At 33.5% G+C, this 26,349-nt stretch overlaps 2 protein-coding genes across 3 annotated transcripts in view; one reads left to right on the top strand and one right to left on the bottom strand.

Moving 5' to 3' along the window:
* Positions 1-6,320: 6,320 nt before the first annotated feature.
* twf (twinfilin actin binding protein) lies at positions 6,321-24,817 on the bottom strand. The gene is made up of 8 exons (XM_069847191.1): positions 24,703-24,817; positions 24,484-24,561; positions 23,474-23,585; positions 21,683-21,845; positions 14,478-14,715; positions 11,075-11,218; positions 7,217-7,338; positions 6,321-6,611 (listed from the first exon to the last, which is right to left on the bottom strand). The coding sequence occupies exons 1-8, from the start codon at positions 24,725-24,727 to the stop codon at positions 6,441-6,443; spliced, it is 1,053 nt and encodes a 350-aa protein (XP_069703292.1). The 5' UTR covers positions 24,728-24,817; the 3' UTR covers positions 6,321-6,440.
* Positions 24,818-24,860: 43 nt separating this feature from the next.
* The window catches only part of LOC138714911 (myoneurin-like), a 37,568-nt gene continuing 36,079 nt past the window's right edge, over positions 24,861-26,349 (top strand). For both annotated transcript variants that reach the window (XR_011336113.1, XM_069847190.1), the window contains exons 1-2: positions 24,861-25,700; positions 25,805-26,080. Coding sequence is in view for 1 of the 2 variants with exons in the window: in XM_069847190.1 (XP_069703291.1) it covers positions 25,140-25,700; positions 25,805-26,080 (837 nt within the window). In the remaining variant the exon portion in view is untranslated. The remainder of the gene's footprint in view (positions 25,701-25,804; positions 26,081-26,349) is intronic.

Consider the following 26,349-nt stretch of genomic DNA (forward strand, 5'->3'; position numbering starts at 1 on the left):
ATACTGTACTTAATTCTTTCGAAAAAAAAAAGTCATAGTTATTTGTCGTGTGCATGTTCTCCAAGTCCTCATGTTTACCACACTTTACTTTCCTGGGCTTAAATTCTCTCGACGTCGCAGCTGCAGTGATTGAGTCGCGATTTTTTTCATTGTCGTCCTTAATCCTTAATATAAAAATTGGAAATTTATCCTTTGAAGAGGTGGAAAAATTCAAATATCTTGGAGCAACAGTACTTACTGGGTTTTAAGGAACCCGGATGTTCATTGCTGCCCCACATAAGCCCACCATTGGTCCCTATCCTAAGCAAGATTAATCCATTCTCTATCATCATATTCCACCTCCCTCAAATCCATTTTAATATTATCTTCCCATCTACGTCTCGGCCTCCCTAAAGGTCTTTTTCCCTCCGGCCTCCCAACTAACACTCTATATGCATTTCTGGATTCACCTATACATGCTACATGCCCTGCCCATCTCAAACGTCTGGATTTAATGTTCCTAATTATGTCAGGTGAAGAATACAATGCGTGCAGTTCTGTGTTGTGTAACTTTCTCCATTCTCCTGAACTTCATCCCTCTTAGTCCCAAATATTTTCCTAAGCACCTTATTCTCAAAGCCATAAGTAAGTAATGTCAATGATGTGATTCCTAATGAATCGAGTTGTTTCTGATTAAGATTACTGTTTTCATCGTACTTTCGTAAGATTTCCAATTTTTCCGACAAGAAAGCGCTTTTCGTATAACGCTCGTTGTAATCACTCTCACAGACACTTCAATAACTAAAGGACAACAAACTGACCAGCAAAAATTTCCAAAATTTTATTATGGCCAAGTGAGGAAATGTTGTTTGAGAGAGAGGGTTAGCAAGAGGGTGGGGTATTGTAACTGTATGTAGGCTTTAAGCATGCAGGTAGAGTGTCAAATAAGAGAGTGTAACAAAAGGGTGGAATATTTTACAGTATGAAGGTTTAAATGCGCAGGTAAAGAGTCGAATACCAGTACTTTTCAGGTTAATGGCACCAGTGAGTTCAATGGCCAAAATGTTTCATTGCTGAATGTGACATCGAAAATATTCCACAAAAATAGCATATTATGCGAGGTTTGAGCACAACAAAGAGGGTAGTTTATAAAGGTGTTATATATGAAATGTGCAGGGACCAGACAAAAAAAAAAGCATATTACACAGGATAGCATAATAAGCAGGCGTGTCTCATCGAGGTTTTACTTTATGTGCTTGAGTTTGCTGCATTGCTATGCATTGAGAGTCCCAGGTTTTTTAATTGCGTCATGACTGGCAATAAGACATCACCCTCACTAATAAACAGGCAACAATGGAGTGGAAACACCCTGAGTCACAAGTGAAAAATGACATTCTGCAGGTAAGATGATGGCATCTAGTTTTGAGATGCATCATGTGTCAGAATGGCAGATGTCCACCAGCATGGACACAATTACTGTTGATGGTTATCGAGATGGTTACTAAAAACAATCATGAGGAATCGTTATGGTTTTCAGAGCAAGGGTGTGATCATCATTCTTGACAATGCTTGACCACATATGGCAGAGCAGACAATTTACTGCACTCTCATTGTTAGTAGTGTTTGACCATACCAGCAGTCTAGATCTGGCTGCCAGTCCATTTCCATACTTCAAAAAGCACCTAGTAGAAAACAGTTTCGGCCCAATGAAGTCCACTGGTAGCTTCAACATCAGGACCCTGCTTTTTGTGTATTGGGGGATGGGCAACCTTATTTCACGCTGTGACAGTTCTCAACCATTGCGAAAACTTGTGGATAAATATTATTGCGATGTACTGAAGTACATATGATATTTCCTTGCAGGAATTCTGTGTTATCATATGATGAAGGATCGGAGGAGTGGAGAAAAATTCTGTCCAGCACGGGGATCTGAACCCGGTTTTCAGCTCTACTTGCTGACACTCTATCCACTACGCCACACTGGATTCCAATTCCGGATTGAATCCTCTCAGTTAAAGCTCCAAGTTTCCCTTTAGTGGCCAACCCTCATGCAGTGTGTCACAGATGTGTGACCTTGGCACAATGTCCAACATACTAATGTGCAGAGGTGCACTCATTAAGAGTGACTAAGAGGCCGGGATCCGACGGAATGAGCGCTGTCTTAAATCACTAAGTTATTATATACGCATACCATATTACTGTGATGTACTGAAGAACATGTATTTCTGTGCAGGAATTCTGCGTTATCATGTGATGAAGGATCATATCATATGTACTTCGGTACATCGCAATAATATGGTATGCATATATAATCACTTAGTGATTTAAGACAGCGCTCATTCCAGCCGATCCTGGCCACATAGTCACTCGTAATGAGTGCACCTCTGCACATTAATATGTTGGACATTGTGCCATGGTCACACATCTGTGACACAGTGCATGAGGGTTGGTCACTAAAGGGAAACTAAGAGGTGGAGCTTAAACTGAGAGGATTCAATCCAGCATCGGAATTGGAATCGTGTGGCTTAGTGGATAGAGCGTCAGCGTGTAGAGCTGAAAACCCGGGTTCAGATCCCGGTGTCAGAGAATTTTTCTCTGCTCCATCAATCCTTCATTGTGGATAAATAGCCTATATGTGATGCTGTCAGGGTTTATGACCTTAATTGGTGCAACAGACCAGAACAGCCTTAACTCCATAATGAACCTCTTTCATCCATCTCTATTCTCTGCACAGTCTCCAATTCCTTACTCCAAACTTTGACAAGTCTTGGTTACACAATCCCACCATCTGGATCGTGGCCTTCCTCTCAGCCTGGCCATCCAGGTAATTATTTAAAATCATGCTGACCCTCCTTGTCACTTCCATCCGTCCTATATGCCCTAACCACCTTAATCAGGGTTTATGATAAGTTTCCTGAAATACAATGTTGTACACTACATTGCATTGCATGTAAACTTTTTTCTGATCAACCTCTTATTAGTTGAAGGATGATGTCAAACTATAATGTTGTGCTACCTCTTGCCAAAATTGAGTATTGCAATAACTGCGTGTGACTATTAATAGTACTCTAATGGCAGGAAAATAAGTGTGTCTGCCATAATGTTACATGTTTCAAGTTCAGGTTTTTTCTTCTCCCCATAAAATTTATTTTGGTGGCACAACATTATGGTTTGGCACTCTTCAATTTAAGTACACAGAATTGTTATACTTTTCATCTTTTACGAAAGAAATCCAGATCAGCAGCACTTATCTTCTGAGACTCATTCAAGCTTCAATTCCTGATTTTTTCCATGAATCTTAACTTTCCAACGTGTTTTCACTCTTACAGTGACAATGATGGTCAGTCTACCAACTCAAACAGGAAGAACAATTTGAATTATTACATGTAAGAAAACTGATACAGTATATAAAAGTGGAAATTATATTTCATTCTATAAAATTACATAGCTATTACCAAAATATGTATAACTGTGGTTTTGACAGCAATTTTGTATAACATATTAAGGTAGTGCAGAAATATTGATCTCAATAGAATTAATAAAAGTAAGTGAACAAGTTTAGGCAAAAAAAAAAAAAAAACCTATGAATAAGTTTGTTCAATCCAGGGAAAAGTTCTACAAATGTAAAGGAAATATATTAAAACCTGTATCTTTTTTTTTTTCATTTACCAATCATTGTGAACCTACGTGGTTCCCCATTTCTATCACTAAAAACTAATTTAAACCACTGTTATTTACATATATTTCAAGCATATAAATTTATAATTCACAGACACAGCAGAAATATAGGCCTAGACATTCATCACACTCTTAAAGTGAAGAATGCTTAATCACACACTAGCACATGCAGGTCATTAAAAAAGTAACAATGAAAAATTTTATTAACAATGGTTCATATGCGCAAAATACTGTTTAAAAGTTGTATGTTTAATAACAATAAAAGTATAAATTTTTTCCAACTCTCGTATTACTTCAAAAAACCTTGTAAACAATTGGCAGATACTTTTGTCGTCAAAGTGAATTACAGTATTCTTCGAGAGAAAAACGGGTGAAAAAGCTGAAATGACCACTAAATTTTGTCTTGGATCTCTCCATTCAAGGATAGGGATCTTTCACTTGCCATAAACCTACGATGCTGAACCTCAAGTCTTCCTTTTATTCTGATGAAGCCATGTTAAGTGTTTTTATATTTCTTACAAATTCATCACACTATCAATCTAGTTTGAACCTCGAATATAGTACTGAAAGAAATGCCGAGATAAAATCTTCTAAACAAGAATAAGGGAAAAAACGTAGTATACATACATAGTGGAAGTGATGTTTAGTAATCACATTAATAACTGGACTGATGTATATAGTAGAAATATTTCATTACTCTTTGAATGACACTGCAGTAAGAGGTACGTTGCGTTATAGAAACTTCCTAATATTGTTACTACACAATAATTCTGATTTTCCGTATCAATTTAATTACAATTACACGGATATGCAGGACACTTTCAATATCTTTTATGCTTCACAAATACGAACACATACATACAAATTGGAAGCCATCATATAATAAAATTGCAACAAACATGTCGTGTTTACATCTGTAACAATGCAACTAGCTAATAAAGTCATTGCATATTCTCGTCTCAACATTATATTTCATCTAAGTTATTTAAAACACAAGGTTTGTTGTACAGTGAATGAATATATGTATATATCACACAGTATCAAAACCAGTCTTATTTTTTTCCTGTAATATTTTTTTTCTAAACTACAGTCATTCTGAATATAATGATGAACTGAATCTTTAGAATTGACCTTCCTTCTCCATAACCAATTTCTTTTCATTCTCAAATAATTCTACTAATAGGTATTTCCTTGTTACCTATACAGTGACATCTTGTCGTACAAGTCCCAGCACCGATTTTACTGTAGTCACAAAAGTAAATTATAAATTACTTAAACAATTTTATCAACTATGTAGTTTATGTATTAGAGTAGGTTATGAATTAGTGACAAGACAGCTGATGATTTAAGCTTTTGTATGGTTATTTGATTTTTATGATAAAAATAATTTACAAAACATATAAATATTTAAAAATTCCGAAACCAAGCTTCATATTTGTTATATGAGTGACCATTTACACATTTTACAGTATTTCAAAGACGAATAATTCAAGATCTTTGTTGAAGAAATAATTTATGTTGTTTATACATTTAATGATTTAGCATGACACCCATGTTGGTGAACAGTTTTGCAATGGCTTTTCAGAGAGCTCTTCTGTAATAATTATAATATTTCAGCAGTTCAATCACTGGTGTATGCATAAGAGTGTATCAGATGAAAGAAAACAGCTGAATACACGTTCATTATTTAAAGATTCCTTCATAAAACTGAGTACGGTTGAAAATACAAACCTTCAGGAAGACAATGATAAAGGAAGAAAAATGTTTAAAAAGAATGTGGGAGATATTACATGTAGTGGTATGAGAAAGAACCATATTAGCCTGGATAAGTGTAATTTGGAACATAAAATGTATGAACAGAAGAGAAATGATTTCCATTCTGGTCTTTTCAAATCTATTATATTAAAAAGAAATAATAAATATGAACGAATTTCTACTAGATTGAAATTATATTTACATACACATACTTTACTGTAAGCTAATTAGGTACACAATAACTAGTTACACAAACTGACATGACACACTTGCTAATTTCACAAAACAGGCACACATAAGAGCATAACTGAAAAACATGGCTTTTATTTCTTTTAGCAGACATTCATCAACACGTACTTCAGATGGTCATTGTATGAAGTGCCAATACATACAGGATTATAATTAAAACATAAACCCATTTTACTTAAATTATGATAACCACTATCATAATTCATTCAGTTTAAAAATTCCTTCTACAATTAATTTAATTTATACGTATTTTGTTATAAGGATTTAGGAAGAAGAACTGTAGATCATGTAGGAACAAAGTTGTAGCAATTTCTGGTAAATAATTACTACAATAATAATAGGTCTTTAATTATAAAGAATAAAACGTGTATTTAGGCCTGTCATTTTGCATTAAATAAGAATATATTAAAAATTTATAAATTTGATTTAAGTGTTTATAATTAAAAATTACGCAAACTAACTTTAGGACTGACTTAAGTTACCAGCTAAAATAAAAATTTAGTAGAGGAATCAGGACATACAAGTGATATGATTTCTATATTATAAATATAACTCAACAAAATCTTCAAATATATATTTATATATATATATATATGTACTCCAGTTTAAGGAGACTAAAGCTTGTAACCATAAAACAAATAATATGAAACAAGATGCAATCTGAATGTGAAAAGCCAATTTATTTACATAATAATTTATAAAATGTTTCACAGCATCTGTGACTTACGTTGCATGACATTTACTTCCACCTCTCTTTAGATTCACCCATTTAGCAATGACTAGTTTCTAACAGAGTTTTCTGTGCTTTCATGAGGTCTTGTAAGTCGTTTGGCTCCTCTGTTGGGTGGTCCCTTAGGCTTTGCAAATTTAGGACGGTGCAAATTCTTCTTAGGATGAATTTCATCTTGTAAATATGCTTCAGTTAATTCTTCACCACAATCAATTTCCAACTAAAAACAATATTAAAACAAATACAAAATGTATACTTGTATATAATAGATTCAGAAAAGACAAAACATCTTCACTTATTGTATTGTATATTATAAAAATTTTACAATTTATACCAGATACCTAATTCTAAATTCATCGGACAATTCATGCTTGAAGAGATTAGAAATGAATATGACTTTAAAAGTCAAAATAAATACTGGAAAACATTTGTACACAACCAGAATATGAACCTCAATTCTCCCAGAAAACTGCCACAGCACCTTTCAGAATATAGACTAGACATAATTGTCTGCCAGCACACCTGCATCGTCTCAACACTGTGTGTTGTGTGAAACTCCAGATTCCACCATGAATAGAGAACATTCATTACATTGCAAGGCCATAGACAAAAACTGCACTTCTGAGGAGCACCTTGTTATATATTACTGGGAAGCCACCAGAAGGGAAATATGATATCCAATATGCCAGAGCATTAGCAACTAAGTAACTTTTAATTAACAAGTAAAATTTCTGCAGCAATAATGGATTTTGAGCAAAAGAAGAATGTGGCATCCAAATCAGTATGCATTTATTCTTCGTTCCATTTGTGCTGATATAAACTTACCTTCTTAATAATTGGTAGGCCAATTTGGGTTTCAATGGTTTCTAGAAGAGGAGCTTTACAACTTGAATACAGCATTCGTTCCTTGATTGAGCACGAATAGCCAGGCATCGAGTAGATGAACACTAGTAAATACAAAAAATAATGATCAGCATTTTACATTAGATAACTTAATGAAATGGTCCAATCAATTTAGAGATGCAATGAATTGGAACAACCCAGTTCGTGAACAATGATGATTCATCCTTGTAGAATGATATTCATCGTATCAGTTTCAGACTCTGGTAATAACTCAAGCTATCACTGATGGTTAGGGACCTGAAAATTTCGCATTTGCGAAATCCGCGAATTTTTTAATTGTGAGGAAAAAAGTATTTTTCATCTGTAAGGTGACTTAGCATGATTTTCTAGCAGAATTGAAAGTGCGAAAAAATGCGAATTTCCTATCAAATTGCGAAATCACGAGAAAAATGCTATTTAATAGCGATTTATCAGTAAAATACTATTTTTCAAGTGAAAAGCTCAAAATATATAGTATATATAAATTAAAGGCACTTTTTAAGTCCAATGGATGAAGCTATATGCAAAGATGTGTTTTCCGAAGTTGCTCAGTCAGCAAAGAATAAACAGTCAATTTTGAAGAAAAGGACCCTGGCCGAAAAACTTCGAGGCTATAGCGAATACATCATCATTATCAGGGAACGGATTTATATGGACTAAAAATATATGAAATATGTAAATATATATGTAGTTATTTTTACCAAAATATGGAATTAAATATGGATTTTTACCAAAATATGGAATTAAATATGGACTTAAAATTATAAAAAAATGACTATGTACGTTAAATATTGGTACATTTTAATCAAACTAAACAAAAAATATAATGGACGTACCTTATCTTCCAATGTAGTTTCAACAAAACACAATTTTTATTGTCTGTTACCATAACAATAGGTTACAAACATTTCTTTCAAGTGCTGAAAAGTGAATCTTCTTCTATTGTCTCTGAGGATAGATTTATACTGACTAAAAGAGCGTTCGACGTCACAAGAAGTAACTGGTACATAATTCAATTTCACAATGTCTGCTGGGGATAAGTCCAAGTTAATCTTCACTGTTGATTCACCACTCATCACAGCAACAACCTTTTGTAGTTCTTCATATCCAGGGTTTTTTGAAAGTACAGTGTCCACCTTAGCTCTTACTGCATCTGCAACTTTACCTCTACCACGATTCAGTTGTTCCACAGTACTATTTATAATTTCAAAACTTTCAGATAGTGAAAGGTGCCTATTTTGGAGACTTTTGAGCGTTTTTATGATGCATGAAAATGTATGCTGAATGTGAGCTAAGTCATTCTTCACACTTATGTCACAGGTAACTGTTTTCGCAGTATCAATTGAGACTGCATCTTCAGAGTCCAATGCAAGGAGAACATTGTTAATAGAGTCTATATGTTCGGCATAATATTCAACTGCTTCTAGCCATGTACCCCATCTAGTTAAAATTGGCTTTGGTGGCAATGGAATTTCAGGGTACATTTCTTTCAACACGTTAACTCTACTGGGAGCTTTGAGAAATACTTTTTTCACTGATGAAATCAACAAATCTACTTTAGGGAAATTGTCTCTGACCACTTCTGCCACACGATGAAATGCATGCGCCACACAAGTAAAATGAGTCAATTTAGGATATACAACAGATAATGCTTGTCCAGCTTTGACCATATAAGGGGCAGCATCGCTAATAAAGAATAACACATTATCGTACATAATACCCTTTGGCCACAGGATACCCATAGCTTCGTTGAACAGTTTAACTATAGTTTTGTTATTGCACTTTTCTAGAACATCACAATGTAAAAGAATTCGTTCAGAATATTGTTCACTTAACAAACCGATAACTACATTACCAACAAGTCTACCTTCTTTGTCGGGAGTCTCATCAATGGAAACCCAAATTGAACTATCTTTAATTTCATCTCTTATCTTCTGTATTGTCTCATCGTAGATGGATGGAGCATACGTCTTCCTAAGTGTTGACTCATCCGGGATTGTATGTTGAGTATATTTTTCAAGGAATTCCCTGAAGACCTTATTCTTTAGTTTGTAGAGAGGAATATCAGCAGAGATGAGAGAACGGCACAGGTCGATGTTAAACTCAGATCTTACATTCGATGTTGTTGGTTGTGTTAAAAACAATTGTCTCTGCTTGGAATTTAGTTGTTTGTTGGCCTGATGTTTACTAGTTGTAATGTGTTGTTGCACCAGGAACTTTTGTGTAGATGATACTGCACACTGACACAAATTACAAAATAATATTTTATTGTCAGTTGATAAACCATCTTCTTTAAATTCTGAAATGTAACTTGTTAGTTTTGATTTTAAATTGACTGAATGACGTACTTTTGGCATATTTACCGTCTTTATAGTATGATTTACAAAACTGAACCTATGTGTACTCTGACTGGCATTTAACTGTTGAGCTGCACAACTGAAGTCTGTTAAAAATTTTAAATTAAATTAATACAGTTTTGTAACTTACTTTCCCATTGTTGATAGGACTGCTAATTTTCAAATAACTCTGATGTTAAAGGGATTACTGAACATGTGTTTAAATCTCTATTGTTGAAATGTATTTTTAAAAGTTAATGGAATTTTGTTTTGTTTTATTGTTAAACCTAATATAATATGGACTGTTTTATATGAAATATGGAAAATATATGGAAATTAACGAAAATATGTACTAAACTCTAAAATATGGAAAAATATGGAAAATAAAAGTAGGATTTTTCAACCCTACACATTGTGAAACATAAAGATAATGCAAAATATAAATTATATTAGCTTTATAAGTAAATATGTATTTACATATAAATCCTTTCCCTGATCATTATCATCAATATCATCATCAGCCATACAGGTTATAGTCCCAGAAGGACAATTACAGTCCACAAAAGCTTCCAGCCCATCTGTTCATTGGACGTCCACTTGATCTCTGCCTCTAGGTTGCTAATGCAGGATTGCACAAGGGATTCTAGTCCTAGACATTTGTCTCACATGCTGATGCCAGTTATCTTGATAGTGACATGTGTCCTTTAAAATGTCAAGCGAATACATTCTACCCAAAGAATGTAATTCTATTGAACAATGTTGACAAATCAAATATTGACATGTTTCCAGGATTTTCGAGTATACCAAAACAAGAAATTCGAAGTGCATACAATTCATTTAAGAAGCTTATTTGAATACCAGGTCAAAAATTAAAAATGTGACATAGTGAAAGTGTTTAATGCTTTAAGAAAAGAGAATAAAGCATTTTCAGAATGTTGTTTGCAAGTATTGTAGACACCAACAAACAATGTAGACAGTGAACGTGTTTTATCACATTATTGTGCTGTTGACTATATAATTTGAAGGAGGAAAATGCTGAACGGTGCACAATGTAATCTTTTGAGAAATGAAAGGTAGAATACACAAAGTTTCCTCTGGGGAAAAAAATAGATGCTAATTTCAGAAAAATAAATGCCAAATTTTGAGAAAAATAGATGCTAAAAATTCATGTCCCTACTGATGGTACTACTGCAGTAAGAACAAAACTTTACCATTTATTGTACACATTAGCATATTATACGTACAACCAATTGCAGAGAAAGAGAACAGATGTTTTATGTTTTATGCAAATTAAATGCATAATAATAATAATAATAATAATAATAATAATAATAATAATAATAATAATAATAATAATAGTGCGAGTATTTAGGTAAAAGAAGCCAAAAAAGATCAAAACAAATATACCAACCAAAGGAAACATTGAGGAAAATGAGTTTCATAAATTTTAGCCAAAGTGGCTTACCAACAGTTTCCAAGTAGTCTCCTTCATGGGTATGCTTGAAGTTGTAGAGGTGATAGCGTGCACAGTCTGAAGGAATTTTTTGTGATAATTTATCAATGCTAACATTTGCAGCATCTGCTAAATGGATCTTCTCTTCCTTTAGGTCTGAAAATATTGATCATAATAAAAAATTATTTACAAGACATTCTATTCGACAACATGAATGCAATCTCAGACATGCATAGCCTCACTACAATCAGATTATTTTTTGATTACCATAGATTAGTTCTTACAAAGTTTAAAGTTGCTACTGAACACAACTGTCTTGCAAAATATTAATATAGATTGGGAACTTAAATGTCAAACATAGGGTTTTGGAAGTGACGTGAGCTCACAATAGGGCTTGTCTGAGGGTCATAACTAATGGTTATGATTAGAAACTTGACAAAAGAAGACTACTTCCGTCTATGATTCAGTACGCAAACTGTCTGTACCAAAGGTTATATTATTCTGATATGTTATCACCAGCCAGTGTATTTTTGTTCCCAAATGTACAGCGGATCAAGTAATTTCTTCTGGTACATCTATTACGTCACGTAAATTGCGAGCAGGTACGCGTAGACTATGAATCATAGTACAATATAGGTGCTCCATTGTCAATGTTGTTTATGTAAAACGTCAAGTTACGACTACATTGTGATCTGATTCTAATACCGAGTAAGTTGCATTTTCATTCAGACTTTTGTGTTAACGTATTTTAATTTATCAATCTATGTTGTGTTGTATTTCATTTTGATCTGTATTTTTTAAATTAATTTGTAAGTGGGCTCGTCTGTGAACACAGTTAATTCCATTCCGATGTCACTAGAGCTTAATTTAATGTAATCTGTAAAGTATACACTTTTTGATAGCAATATTTCTTTATTATTTCCTTTAGTTAAGTGTATCATGTTTACTATTATGTTCTATAATATTATATTATGTTGTTTATAGGTACTAGTTCAGTATTATTATTGATCTAATTATGTATTCTGTCATATATAGCACTAATATTTCGTAGAACGCTAGTTTCGCAGTGTTAGTGCGTTTATGTGGTTAAAAAGTAGCAGGACAGACCATTTGAATTTAGTAGCAATCCCATTTACAGCTGTCATGCTCCATTATTATTATTATTATTATTATTATTATTATTATTATTATTATTTACCGAACTAGGTATACCTTTCATAGCATCCTGACATAAGCATTTAGGGTCAGAGTTTGAACCATAAAACTCCAGGTTATACTAGCCGATAACTTTCCTAACTTGTTTGGGAACAAAAATGCGCTGCCTGGTTATCACTTATCATATACAGAGTAAGGTGCCTAGCGGATACTTTAGCAAAGAAGGGCAGCACTGCTACTTACAGACCTGTTACTAAATCTACGTATTACTCTGTGAAAAGATTTATTAAATCTACATACTTAGACTTCAACAAACACAATTTGATAACACAATCTCAACGGAAAAAAAATGGAACTCTCTGCATCAAAATCCACAGTTAACCACTTCCCTTATTATCCCGAGTTAACTCGGGTTGCTAACATGTGTCAAAATTTATTAACCCAAGTTAACTCGTTTGAGTCCCATTGTCTACTTCATAGTGATTTTTTAAGTATGTAAGAAAATTAGTGATGTACAGTGATTCTGCAATATTAAATGACCTCTTTACGAAAATAAAAAAATATGACACTTTTTTTCACAAGACTGCTAAAATAAATAGTAAGGGAAGAGGTTAATTCCCGATTTACCACGAAAATCGTCTGTAGCTGCATTTAGATTGGCAACAGGCCATGATTGTTTGGCTAAACACCTGCATAGAATTGGAATATATCAGTCCCCTAACTGTCCATTGTGCAACTCAAACCAAGAAATGTATTCGGAACACCTCAAAATCTGTGCTTCAGTGGCTGGCCATGATAATGTCTTTGAAAAATATTGGAGTGCAAGAGGTCAAATGACTTTATTGTCAAACGCCTGACATTAGAAAACAACAACAATAACAACATTACCACCTGGAATATCTCTAAACGAATGTTGCTATTATTGCTCAAGAAATAAAGACTCCTAAAGAAAACGGATCTGCAAAATTACGAACACAACCGACATACAGTGTGCCAGGATATAAGAAGAGTGGGTTTTTAACAATCATAAACCACGGAAAGAAGTAGTGGTTGCATTTAAATTGAAAACATACCATGACTGTTCAGCATTCTCATCTTTTACAGCAGAAGAATGCACACTATGTAGACAGCCAAGATAAGAAATGAATGCTAATCATCTTCTCACCTGAAAGAAACTCAACACCATAAAATAACAGGCAGCTGATTTAGCTAAATTGTATTGGGATGGTAGGTTCCAAATGTACTAGATGTTTTCAATTGGAAGACCATGGGAAGGAGAAGAAGAAAAAAATCTACTATTCTTCTGACTGTCGTTTGGAATATATTATTGTTGGATTGGTGGCTTTACGGTAAATTAATATATTTCTGAAGAAATGTTGTCTGAACTCATAATAGTAGCATAACAATAATTCAACAACAACAGACCAGTGGTTTAGGGAACATAATATATTTTATTCTTGTTTGCAACTATCTCAAGTCATGAATACTGCAAATACAGTGTGAAAGGAAAGTCTCTCCACACTAAGGCAAGTGACAATCTGCCGTTAGAGAAAGTATTTCAATTGGAAGCAGCCCCCAGGCCAAGTCATTGACAGTTTTTCCAATGAGAGTTATATGTAGCTAAGTGTATGCTGTTGTTACACGTGAGAGTTCTTGCTATCAACATAACTACTGTTGCTAGAGCGTACACTCTGCTCTCTCCAGTGCAGAACAACTTCCCTTCCACACTATACTACAATCCTACAGCTTCTTAATACTTATTAAAATTAGCAGCCACTTTGTGAAATGTACTGTAATTCCTCTCCCCTCTATATAAAATGAAATGACACAACTCATACACATTAACTGCCATGGTGGCTCAGTGCGAGTGAGCTGGGGGCTCAGCTTCAAATCCTGAATGTATAACTTGTGTTAGGAAACGCTAGTGGTTCAGGCAACACAGGTGTTTTCTCCAGGTACTTTGGTTATCCTGTAACATCCCAACAATTCTCCACCATTCATTACGAATGTAATGTAGATCCACCACCTGTGGTGCACTCTGGATACCCTCTGACAAACTAAGTAATCTACATTTCTCGGAATTAGCAATAACTATATGCATGTTCGTATAGTTGGGGCAAATACTGGCAAGTTAAGGGAGAGGGACTCATAATACACATTAATACCATATGTGAAATTGAATTCCATAGTTATAGGTCTTATACAAATTAATCTCAAATATAAGAAGATTAGAAACGAATTTGATTGCAAATTTAATTACCTATTCTTAGTTGCACATAGTCATACTTGTGGAGTGCTAGTGCTTCTATTGCTTTCCAAGCATTGTCAGTTAAAGGGAATGCAACACCAGAAAGTGTCTGGTGTCTGGAGTCAATACTGACACCGACATTGACTTCAGTGCGTCGAAGCTCTGCAAGCTCTTCCTCTGCTGATGTAAGAGGAGCTGGAGCCCCTGCAGCTCGCTTATGCCGGCGAAAACCACTTAAGGTCACGTCATCCTGCACAATTCCGTAAGAAACATTAAGTATTCAGATGAAGAACTTCTGAAACTTTCACAGTGGTTAAGTTCTGGATGAAGTTTCTGGGAATTTAAAGAATGCAACTGGAATTATCTCTAATGTTTCACTGGTTCCTGTGAAGCACTAAATAATATATCGCAGTCATTACTTAGTCCCATTAAGGAAATTAATCTTTACTTAGATGTACTATAGGGAGCATGCACGGTTGCTATCAGCACCTATTGTGAAATAAAATGGCAAAACTTTGGTGACTGCATCCATGAACTGGCATACCAGGCAGTGGAGTCATCTGTATACACATACACTAATAATATGTAAAAATACCTAAATCACGACGAAATTGTTGCGTAGTGAATTGCGCAATACAGCATAAAACAATGAAAGAAATGGAATTAAATTTAATTATGGTATGCGCCAAAACAAACTACTGAAATTATCGCTCATCTGCTGTCCATGTTTTGCTAGCAACGAAGTATTTATTTATTGTGTATAATAGTTTGCCAAATTGTGAATTCAGTGTTGTGTTGATTTCTTGCCATTATGGTTTTCACAACGGAGGAGGTGTTTACTGTCGAACATTATTTCAGGTCATACGGAGTATTGAAATTACAAACACACTCTGAAAATCAAGATAAGTCACTATAACATGCAAGACAAGATAAGACTGATTGCGTAGAATGGAACTTCTCGACGATAGCTAACATTGTTCTGTTATTTGGTGCTGCATTGTTAAATTGCTCCTGGTACTGCTCTTTAACATGGTGCAAGCTCGGCCCATTCTGACACGCCCCACTCAATATAACTGGAAATAATGCTTGATAAACACCTTCTCCTCTGTTGTGAGAGCTATAATTGCAGCATTAACCCCAACACTGATACAATATGTTAAACTATCATACAAAATAAATATTTGGTTGCTAGGGAAACATGGACAGCAGATGAGCGATCGTTTCAGTATTGTTTGTTTTGGCACATACTGTACTTTCCTCATCGTTCATGAGAAACAGACAGATGGAGGAAGTGCATGTAGCAGTGAGAAAAATAAATTATTTCCTTTATGCAATGCTTATTTAAATGTTTTATGGGGGAAATTAAAATCGTGGGGTGGTTGATGATTGATTGACTAATAATTAAATAATAATATAAGTATTATATTAATTATAGCCCAAATCAAACATGCATTACATCATGTTAGATTAGGTTGTTTACTTTCTCCATGTAAAATGTGACTCAATTACACTAGAATATTCCCATAATAATGAAGATGTTGATGCTGCTGATGAGATGATGATAATGATAATAATAATTATTTATTTATTTATTTATTTATTGTGGTGCAGATGAAACTCTGTGGAAACAATAAATTAAATGTTTTCTTATTTTGCCATTTTTTTGGAGAAAGTCGAATAATATTGAAAATCATACATCATATTGTGTCATTTATATTTTGAGAAAGCCAAAACCATAATCTGAAATCTTGTGATTTGTAAGACTGATAAAAAGAATTAAATTAAACATTCAAGTAAGGATCTCCTCCTAATGATAATGTTTGATTGTGTTGTGCAAAATTTTAATGGAAAAGAAGATAAGATGGTGCAAGCAGCATTTGAGTTTCAAATACCAACTTTTTACAATTTACTGGATTGGTGCATAAGTTCGTAGCTTTTTTCTGTACTTTCATTCATCTGCTGTCCATATTTCCATAGCAACCAAGTATTTATTTACGTTACGAACTTATGCACCAATCCGATACTTTTAACTTTAGTGTGAATATTCTGAGTGATAAATATGGCATACTAGTGGACAAAGAGTTCCCAGGCATTAACATACAGTTACCTCATTCATTACATCATTAGTAAATTATGCATCCTTTCTTCATAATCAGAGATTTACTGAAAATGAAGTGTTACAAACTCAAGGTAGAGCAAGTGTGCGTGTGTATTCATTTTGAAAGATGCATACAGAGGGTGAAGATTTTCAAAATGTTGAAAAATATTTCAAAAAGATAGGTTTTAATATGCCAATGACATTATTTATGTTGTTTGTGCTGGTAAATTTATTGACACCCGTAATAAAGACATAAAATGGTACTTATGGCGGTAAAGGTTATTAAGTGAGCCAAGATGCTGTTAATTTCATACTGCTGACATGTATTCAAGTGTAATTTTATTTTCAATAGTTTTAGTAGCCTACATCACTTTTAAAAAGTAAGTTATGTATTTTTAACATTTGGAAGAGTGCAAACTGTAAACATAAATTACTTTACAGGTGATATATAATAACTGAAAAATGCTCAGATAATTTAGACTTAAAATTTTTAATTATCTTCTTTTGAACTTTTCTCTTCATATTTCTTACATTGTTAATTTAGCAATTATAGTAATTATTTTATATTTTAGTCTGTTGCTGTAATAAGCAAAGTGACCAAAACGAAAGTCCTCTAACAATGAAATGGATGTTTCAAGAAAGGGACCATTGTACTTTACAATAACAACATAACCGAATGGTGAATATACAAACAAATTCACCTCCGTAAGTTCTGTGTCATACAATTAATAATATAATAATAATAATAATAATAATAATAATAATAATAATAATAATAATAATAATAATAATATCTGACTCTACAATAGACGTGGCTATGTTTCAGCCTCAAAGTATTTAATATTCACGTTACTGGAAGGTTCAATAATAGCCTGTCCTTGCACGAAGTTGGACACTTTATTTCTAAAACCTTAGAAATCCCTCATTCTTAGAACCAACCCATCAGGAGTAGAACAAAGCCAAGTTTGTATCTTATGTATTATATATAACCCCTGAGAAAAGACATTCCAATCCTGTTAATGAGGAATACATTTCAGGGAAACTCTCATTTAATTTCTGTGCTCTTTCCACTATTGACTTGTGGCTATCAGTGTAGTCAATATGCTCAAACCCACATTAATTGTAACTTTCATTACACAAATACATAATAATATTCACAATACAGATTTGATACTTGAAAGAAGGAAGCCCTCCACCCTGTCTAGCATAGTACTCACTATACGCAACATCACCGGAGTTTTTGAATGAAACCCCGCCAGATCGCTCTGTTCCCAGGTGCATACATGCTCCCTATATCAAGCTAGTCTTGACACTATCTAATATTGTATGAATTGTATGAAAACGACATTCAGTCTAACTTTATTTTCCCCCCTTTTGCTTTGAGGATCCTTCAGTCCTGGATACATTATAGCCATGTTGGCTTTTTGTATCCATCCTCATATTTCTATTTCGATACCTGCGTTGTCTGTTAAGACCTCTATGGAGTCACAAGATAGGAGAAACAGCTGACCTGTAAACATTTGCCTGGAGGCTTTTCAAGCAAGAACAAAGTTTTTACATGCCATAAATCTGATAACTGGTTTCTCCGGCTTTACTTTCCTCCTACAGAAAGCAATGATAAAGAATTTTATTGCCCCTTAAATTTCATGGTCTAGGTCAGGTTTGAATCTGCAAACTTCGGATCTAATTGCAAGTATGGTTTAAACTGAGAATGACAAGTCTTATATATTATAGTAAAATGACTAAGAAAATCCTGTAAATATCACTAAACTTAGGCAGGTCTTTGCTCGAAAAGGGCCGAACTGAGATCTGTATTAATCTTATTGATGAGAAATTTCCTCCCAGAAAACACTTACACAAGCGAGATTCTACAATAGAAAATGTGAATACAAACTTTATGAGAAGGAGAGACTATCTGGCATGTAATATTGTGTTTCATTAAACCTCAAAATATCAATTACTTCACATCATAAATCCAGGGCAGGAATATGTATAAAAAATGTTTTGACACTGGACAGACTCATTATGGGGAGTACACTTAGGTCACTGATAAGGGACCATTATTCTTCCTGCAGAATTCAACATGAGAAATGGCTGAGTTCTTTACGTAGTAACTACTGTATATCTATGACATGGAACTCTTAACTTTACTTCCCTTCCAAAAGAAATTGCAGGCTACTAATGATTTTATTGCCCTTGGCCAGGTTTCAACCTGCAAAGGGGTACGCATCCCACTAAGTATGTAAAAATGCTGACATATCGCTCATTTGCGATAAGAGAGGCACAATTCAAAATTTTTCATTTTTGAGATTCTTACAAAAATGAACTCCGAAAGCAGTTTATTTTTATCGTGAATAACGACAAATACATGATTATATTATTTTTCCCCCAGATGGCATATGTGTCTTTATTAAATTGTTTTAATCTAACAAAATCATTACAACAACAAAGACTTAATTTTAGTTGTTACGAAGCATTCAAACTGAAATGTTTAAATCTTTTCATGAAGAGTGACAGAATTTGTGTTGTGTCTTTTCATTGAATAATTCTTTTTCAGCGGCAAGGAATTATTCTGCGTTGTGTCATTATTTTAGATAAGTAACAAATACTTATTTAACTTCCCTTATCATCAATAAGCTTATATTTAATATTGTGACGGTATTTATGATTAAAAATATTTTAATTTAATAATTATTTAATGTTATGTCTGTCTATTTGAAAAGTATAATAACGTTTTACCTTTATTTTTTAATAGGGTTCGTAATTTTTTTTACACGGAAATGAGTCAATTACTTTCCTATCTAATTCTAAAGCTGTGAAAACAAACATTTTTAGAAAATGATGTCTGGCAGCCGGTTATTTAAGCACAACTCGAAAGTTTGTTCAATAATATACCGCAGATTTTATCAAGATGATTAGTATTAATGCCTTGATTAAAAATTTAAAAGAAATAACAGTGACCCTGTAAATGAAAGAAGTTTAAAATATGTAACATGAATAATGATCTGCCTGTTATTTACAGAAAGTGAGCAGGCTAGTGTAAATGATGCTGATGCAGATTCTAAATAGAATGTTTTTAATTTAACATTTTTTACTTGAAAACAACTGATGTCACCTGTTTCATTTGGCATGTGAGAGAAGCAGAAAGAGGTGTCAATGAAATAGGTATCTGTGTACTTAACTTCTTGAAGAAAAATAAAAAATTTCGGCTGAAGACATAAACATAATTTTCTATACTGATCATTGCTGACGACTTCTGTTCTAAGGTTCATGATCCATCTGTACATGTTCACTGTATCCAAATTCTAAATCTGAAATCCATTATCCATAAATTGTTGATAACTGGACACACTCAAGACGAAGACGATAGTGCCATTTCAATATCGAGAGCGAAGTAAAAGGCGTGTCCAAAAGTGGTCCGATTTACACTCCACATCATTTTGTTTCTATTGTTAAAGCTGCAAAGAAAACAGGACGGACCTACAAAACTAAAGAAATATCCCAAAAGGACTTTTTCAATATCAAGAATGTAGGAACAAGTTACAAGAACGCAAATTACTTCAGGAACACAAGGAAAATCAACGAAGTAAAGGTTTTGACAGTGCATCGAAGTCATCCATTGTCATTTTTCTCCAAACATTCTATTTCGACGAAGAATTTCAAGAAGTACAGCTAAAAAAATGTTCTTCAAGAAGTAAAACCAAAACCGAGATTCCAGAATTGCCACAAGTTTATAATGAAAAAATAGGTATAAGTGAGAGGAAAAAGGCAGATTTACTAGATCTGATTAAACCGAATCACATTCCAAACTTCTATAAAGAATTCTTTGAATCTCTGAAAGTGTAGACAGGTGTTGTGAACTGTATTCAAAGTGTTGTGCTGTAGTTCTTATTTACTGGGCAATTTATTTCTAAAATAATTTTGTGTAAAGAATTTTAGATTTTGTATGATGCTTTCTCAATCTAGATTGTTGCTATTATATTATTTTTTCTAATATAATTCATAGTCGTGTATTTAAAAATAGTCTTTAAATTATACAGTTAATTATAAATTATTATTTTCATAAAAAGTTATTACATTCGTTTGTCACTACAATAATATCTTTGTTAAAATTTAAATTTATTAATGAATGTCACAGAGCATCCTTAAAATATTATTGTGTAATGACATGCCAATAAATTAATCCATTGCATTACTTTATCGAAAAATCTACAAACACAATAATTGTGCAGTTATTGTACAATTGCGATAATTGTACAATTATTGTATGTCAGGTAAATATTCTCACTATCATGACTAAAAACGGACACATATTTATTTAAAAAAAGAACGACACAACTTAAAATAATTGTTCAAATTATTGAAATTAAATAATAATTATGGTACTATACGCTACAACACTAGAAATATAATACATGTGCAAAATTGCATCCCGTTTGGAAAAACCATGTTCCTACAATTTGATTTTTAAGAATATGATAATTTTAAAATGCTTCTCCTGTAAAATTACCACTTTTTGAGTTGTGTCACTCTTATCGCAAATGAGCGATATATTTATTTTATTATACTTGTTGATAATTATTGCAGTTTACTATTTTATTTCACAATATCAACTCTTGTTTTTCCTTGCTACAGTATCATTTTACATAATTCATTACTATTATTATTGCATCAATAACTATTGTATGAATAATAATAATAATAATAATAATAATAATAATAATAATAATAATAATAATAATAATCATCATCATCATAATCAAGATCATCGTCGTCATAATTTATTTTGCATACAACATCAATCATAGTCTTTTGTTACTTATATAATTGCAATGCAGTTTCGGGGTATGAAGGTAAAAAATGTATTTTGGGAGTGCACTAGCAAAAAAGAAAAAGATTGACTACCACTGCACTAGACCAATGAGGCCAATACTCCTGAAAGTACAGAATTTGACAAGGAGTAAATTAGCCTCAGCAACTAGATAAGACGTAATATAAACATGAAGCTCTTCAGTTATTTTATTTTGCAGGAGAGGACATTTTAAAATAGTGGAGATTATTCCCTCTGCAAAAAACTTCAAATACGGTACCCGAAAACTAAACAATATGCATGTGTTACCAATGTGGTTGCGTGTATCTCCTCCTTTATCTGTCCGCTACCAAACTCCTGTTTTAAGGTTGCTTTTGTGGATGCATATAACATCTTCTGACGTACTGCAGAGTTGTCTGGCGACCAGCTAATCAACAACCATTCATATCCTGATGTGTTTTTGGAATCCAACCTTCAATATAAAATTAAGATTATCAGATGTGTTTAAAATTAATTTAATTTACAAAACTTCCCTCATTAGAAGGCTGCCACATGGACAAGGTGATATAAACAGTTTGAAAATTTATAATAAAATAACAAAGGTCTAATGTAAAATTACAATTATAGCTCTAATATATAAAAGAATGTGCAAAAAGTAACAGCTATGAAAGAGTATGATTTTCTTTTATACAAAAACATTAAAATTTATAATTACTGCCAAAGATATTATTTCTTAATATCGAAATAGACCCCTTAAATGCAGCAATCGCAATATCTAAGAAATATGACTTCTGTAGTTCTTGTGAAGTCAAAAGCTGCGTCAAAAATTTGATAATAGTTCTTCGTGCCCCAACCATTAAGCCAACAATATTTATACTGTCTAACTTGTATTTGGTTTTGTAATACCTATGTGACAGTAGGCTCATATATGCTCTACTTCTCGGAGTCCACCTTCTCCGGCTGTCCTTTGTGAGACTTGATACATTTTATTTAATTGTCTTTAAAAAAACTATAGACAGTGATTTGACGATGATGGAGCAATGCTGTAAGATAAATGGTAAGGAACACAAATATTCGGTGAAAATGTCATACAGCCGTGTTATCCACCACAAAAATCACAAGATCTGCTGAATCATATTTCTAAGGGAAACTGGCGCATGATTAAGTTACATAGTCCTATGCTTCAAATTCAGATGTCTTGAGTCATATGTGTAAAAAACAAGTTGTTTAGTTGCTGACAAATAGTTGAGTGTGATCTTATCGAGAGTATAATACACTTCTGGACAGCAATTATTATTTAGATAGGATATTTTTGTGCAAACTGAGTTATTGGAGAAAATATTTAGAAAATTTTATTGGAAATGTTCCATTATATTTATTCCCAACAAAAATTCACGTATGTAGAACTGCAAATTAAACAAAATGTTTCTAGCCTTGGTTGATTGGTGCTTCAGTCCTGAGACTAGTTTTCGTTCCCATGTAGAGTGCTCTCCTTGCATCCCTGTCATTGGCCTTTTGTTTCAAATGTTGATGGTTGATGCATCCTGCATCTTCTATCAATTTTGCTATCCAAGTGTTTTGGGGGCGTCCTCTTAGTCGTGTTCCTTTTATTCTATTTCAAATGAAAAAGAACTGAAATAGTGTCCACTAGGTATGGCAAGAAGTATGAGAGCCCTGAAAAGTCTTTTAACTTACCAGAACTCATATCACGTGGTTCGTACTTCATGGAAAATTTAAAGGAGGAAGTGAGAAAGTATATTCTCGCACTTCAGGTGAATTGAAAAGCATTACTGTTAGGAAATAAATTTCTCTCACGAGTCCCCAAGATATGTAAATATAATTTGAGAAGATTTTAGTTACACCTGTTGCAGGCAATTATTATGAAATGGATGAGTACCGGTACTGTTTTTAAAGCATTAACAACAAACCGATCTTACCAACTTTTCTGCAGAGTTTATAAAGCATCAAGAGGACTAGAATATTGTCCTGCTTGCAAGTTTCTACATAACGTAAAAGTGCACTATATATTGAAACGAATGTCTTCTTTCATTTTTGACTCGAACTTATAGCTATATTATCTAAAAAAAAATATTAATTTACCTGTACAAAATGTACGATGGTTGTTCATCTTCGATCAGTGGAGTGACCACATTATCGTAATCCTCTTCCCATGTTCCAACTGCTTCCTTAAACGAGGATAATATGAGTTCCTCTGCAAGACAAAATTTCATGTAGGCATAGGTAACTCAATTTATTTTTCTTATTTCTATGAAATGCTAATCATTAGGAACAAACCAAATGAAAACTTTTATGAACTGAAATGAAGAATGTGGGCTAACTTAGCACAGCTATACGAATCTGTAATAGGTTAGGTTTGGGTAGTTTAAGTTTTTGTTAACTTATGCCTTGCATTTGTATCACCACAAAAAATCCCTTATAAATTCAACGATTTTCACTTCCGAAATCACAGGAACTACTCAGTGAAACTAGCACTAAGAGAGTTCCAGTGATTTTGGAATTTATAAGGTTTTTTATTTTCTAACTCACAGATTCGTATATGCAAGGTCATAAGCAGAGTACGAAGGGAACTCAGTGCTAGATTAGCCGTATATTAACCAACAATAAATGTACACAAGTGAGAAACAACTGTATCTATTAACTGCTTCCTGACTAAGTCTTATATCAGTTTTGGACCATTTCCTTTTACAAGAAATCTAGACTAATAAGTAGATAATATAAAAGTGGATTAATAAGACAAAGACGGAGATATTCCTTACAGTTCACCACCTTCGCATAGTAATGCCCTAGATCATATATGATCTAGGGTAATGCCTAGTTACCAGCAGTTGGTGAAAGACTAGGCATTTCCAATAAGCGAATAATACTGATAGTCCAGTACGTATCACCCCCAGTAATACCGTTGAAATATGTAGGACTCCCGGTATAGCATACATACAGTTCACAATAATTTATTTACATATGAATTGATTCTTTGAACTCGAAACTCTAAGCACAAATTTGTAAGCAGATAGGTGTAATTTGTAATTGCTTCTGATTCAACTATTCAATTAGAAGGTCTCCTTGCTCTTGAAGCCGTATATTATACTCACCATTGGCAATAGACACTTTAAATACTCGAATATTTCCACCACGACATTTTCCGAAGAATTTTTTGAGAGCATCATTGGCTAGAAAAGAAATAAAATTATCAGGTACTATTTCCACATATAATACAGCAATTACTTGTATTTCAACCTACTGTGTTCTACACATGTATTTTCATTGTAAATGCATTCGAAATTGATGTATATATTTTTACGTATAATTACCACGTATTCCGGTCTGATGTGACATTTTGACTAAGATTTTTTAAGCACTCTAATAATGAAGTCAATGGGGTTACGACAAAAGGTGCTTTTCGATTTAAATCGACATTCGTCATAAATAATAATCGATACTTTTCGATATCGGCACTCGGCAGGCCGCTTCTGTCAGTTTTGACGTCTGTTGGTCTAAGTTCGGCTGCTGTTGCAGTTTTAGTTAATTTGTATTTCAAGTTTATACATATCTTATAAAAATGAAACCAGACATACCTTATTCTATACAGATTTTTCATACCAATGCTGTAATGTTTGACATCGTGAATTATGGACTAATACAAGTTTAAAAGAAATATTTTCGACTCTTCGTCCACATATTTACAATTATAGGAAATAGTTACAAAACCAGAGTCAAATGTTTTCACGAAATTAGTCACTTTCTCAGTATGGCTTTAACAGCTCTTCCAAATAATCCTATGAACTTCACAGAGAATCAACACGGAAACGTTGTATTGGAAAAATTGAAAACTCAAAGGGAACAAGGAAGATTTTGTGACGTGACTTTGTATGTTGAGGGAAAACAGTTTCGTGCACACAGAAATGTTCTGGCTTCATGTTCGCCGTATTTTGATTCAATACTAAAAATGCATCGCACCGTTAAAGAGAGATTGACAGTTACCTGTCAGAACTCTGACATTTTTCAATGCTTGTTGAACTACATGTATACCGGTTCAGTTGTAATAGATAAGAACAATGTTACTGAATTGTTACGCCTGGCGAATCATTTCCTTGTTGCTAAACTCAAAAGTTATTGCGCAGAATACTTAGATAGATATTTGGACATCACAAATTGTTTGTCGGTCAAAGAAATGGCTGAAAAATACAACATGCCTGCTTTGTCAAAAGCAGCAACCTTATTTGTGCAAGTGCATTTAAACAAGGTGATATTGCAAGATGAAATACTGAATTGTTCTTTACCAAAACTCGAAGCTTTCTTCTCTGATAAGGTACCTGCTGCTTATTACCCATACAATTTAATGTAATTATGTTTGATCTCCTTTACATGTCATTACTAAACTTATAGTGTTGTAACTTTGTTAACACTTCACAGGCTTGGACTGTTCCTCAGAATGCCATTCTTGGCTTGATCACTCGGTGGATTAATCATGACATCAGTACAAGAGAACGCCATATGAAGACTTTGTTAATGTTTGTAGATTGGAATACTCTTGATGGAGCTGCAATATCTGAACATGTGGATCGTGAGCCACTGTATTCAACTAGTGAGATATCTCTGTACTTCATCCTGCAAGCTCTTGTTGATAATAATCTCCTTTTTCCAAAGTATCAGAGTATTTATCAAGCACTACAAGATAAGTTTTCACAGGTCAGTCATCATTAATTGTTCATATGCTTACATTGCAGGATCATTTGATATGAAGAGATTAAATGTGTAGTAATTTACCACTTTTCCCTGATTCTCTGCATCCATTTAGTCATCTAAGTGAGCATTCCAAAACTAATTACCTAATAATGTAAGCTTATATCGCGGCTTGTTCTCAATTTAAGATCTTTGAAATTATAATCAATTGATAACATTTTTGTACTTCTTACCACAAAAAAAGCCCCACGCCATTGCTGCATGATGTAAGGTGT

The sequence above is a fragment of the Periplaneta americana genome, chromosome 15 (genome assembly GCF_040183065.1).
Source record: "Periplaneta americana isolate PAMFEO1 chromosome 15, P.americana_PAMFEO1_priV1, whole genome shotgun sequence".
In the NCBI taxonomy this organism is placed as follows: Eukaryota; Metazoa; Arthropoda; class Insecta; order Blattodea; family Blattidae; genus Periplaneta; species Periplaneta americana.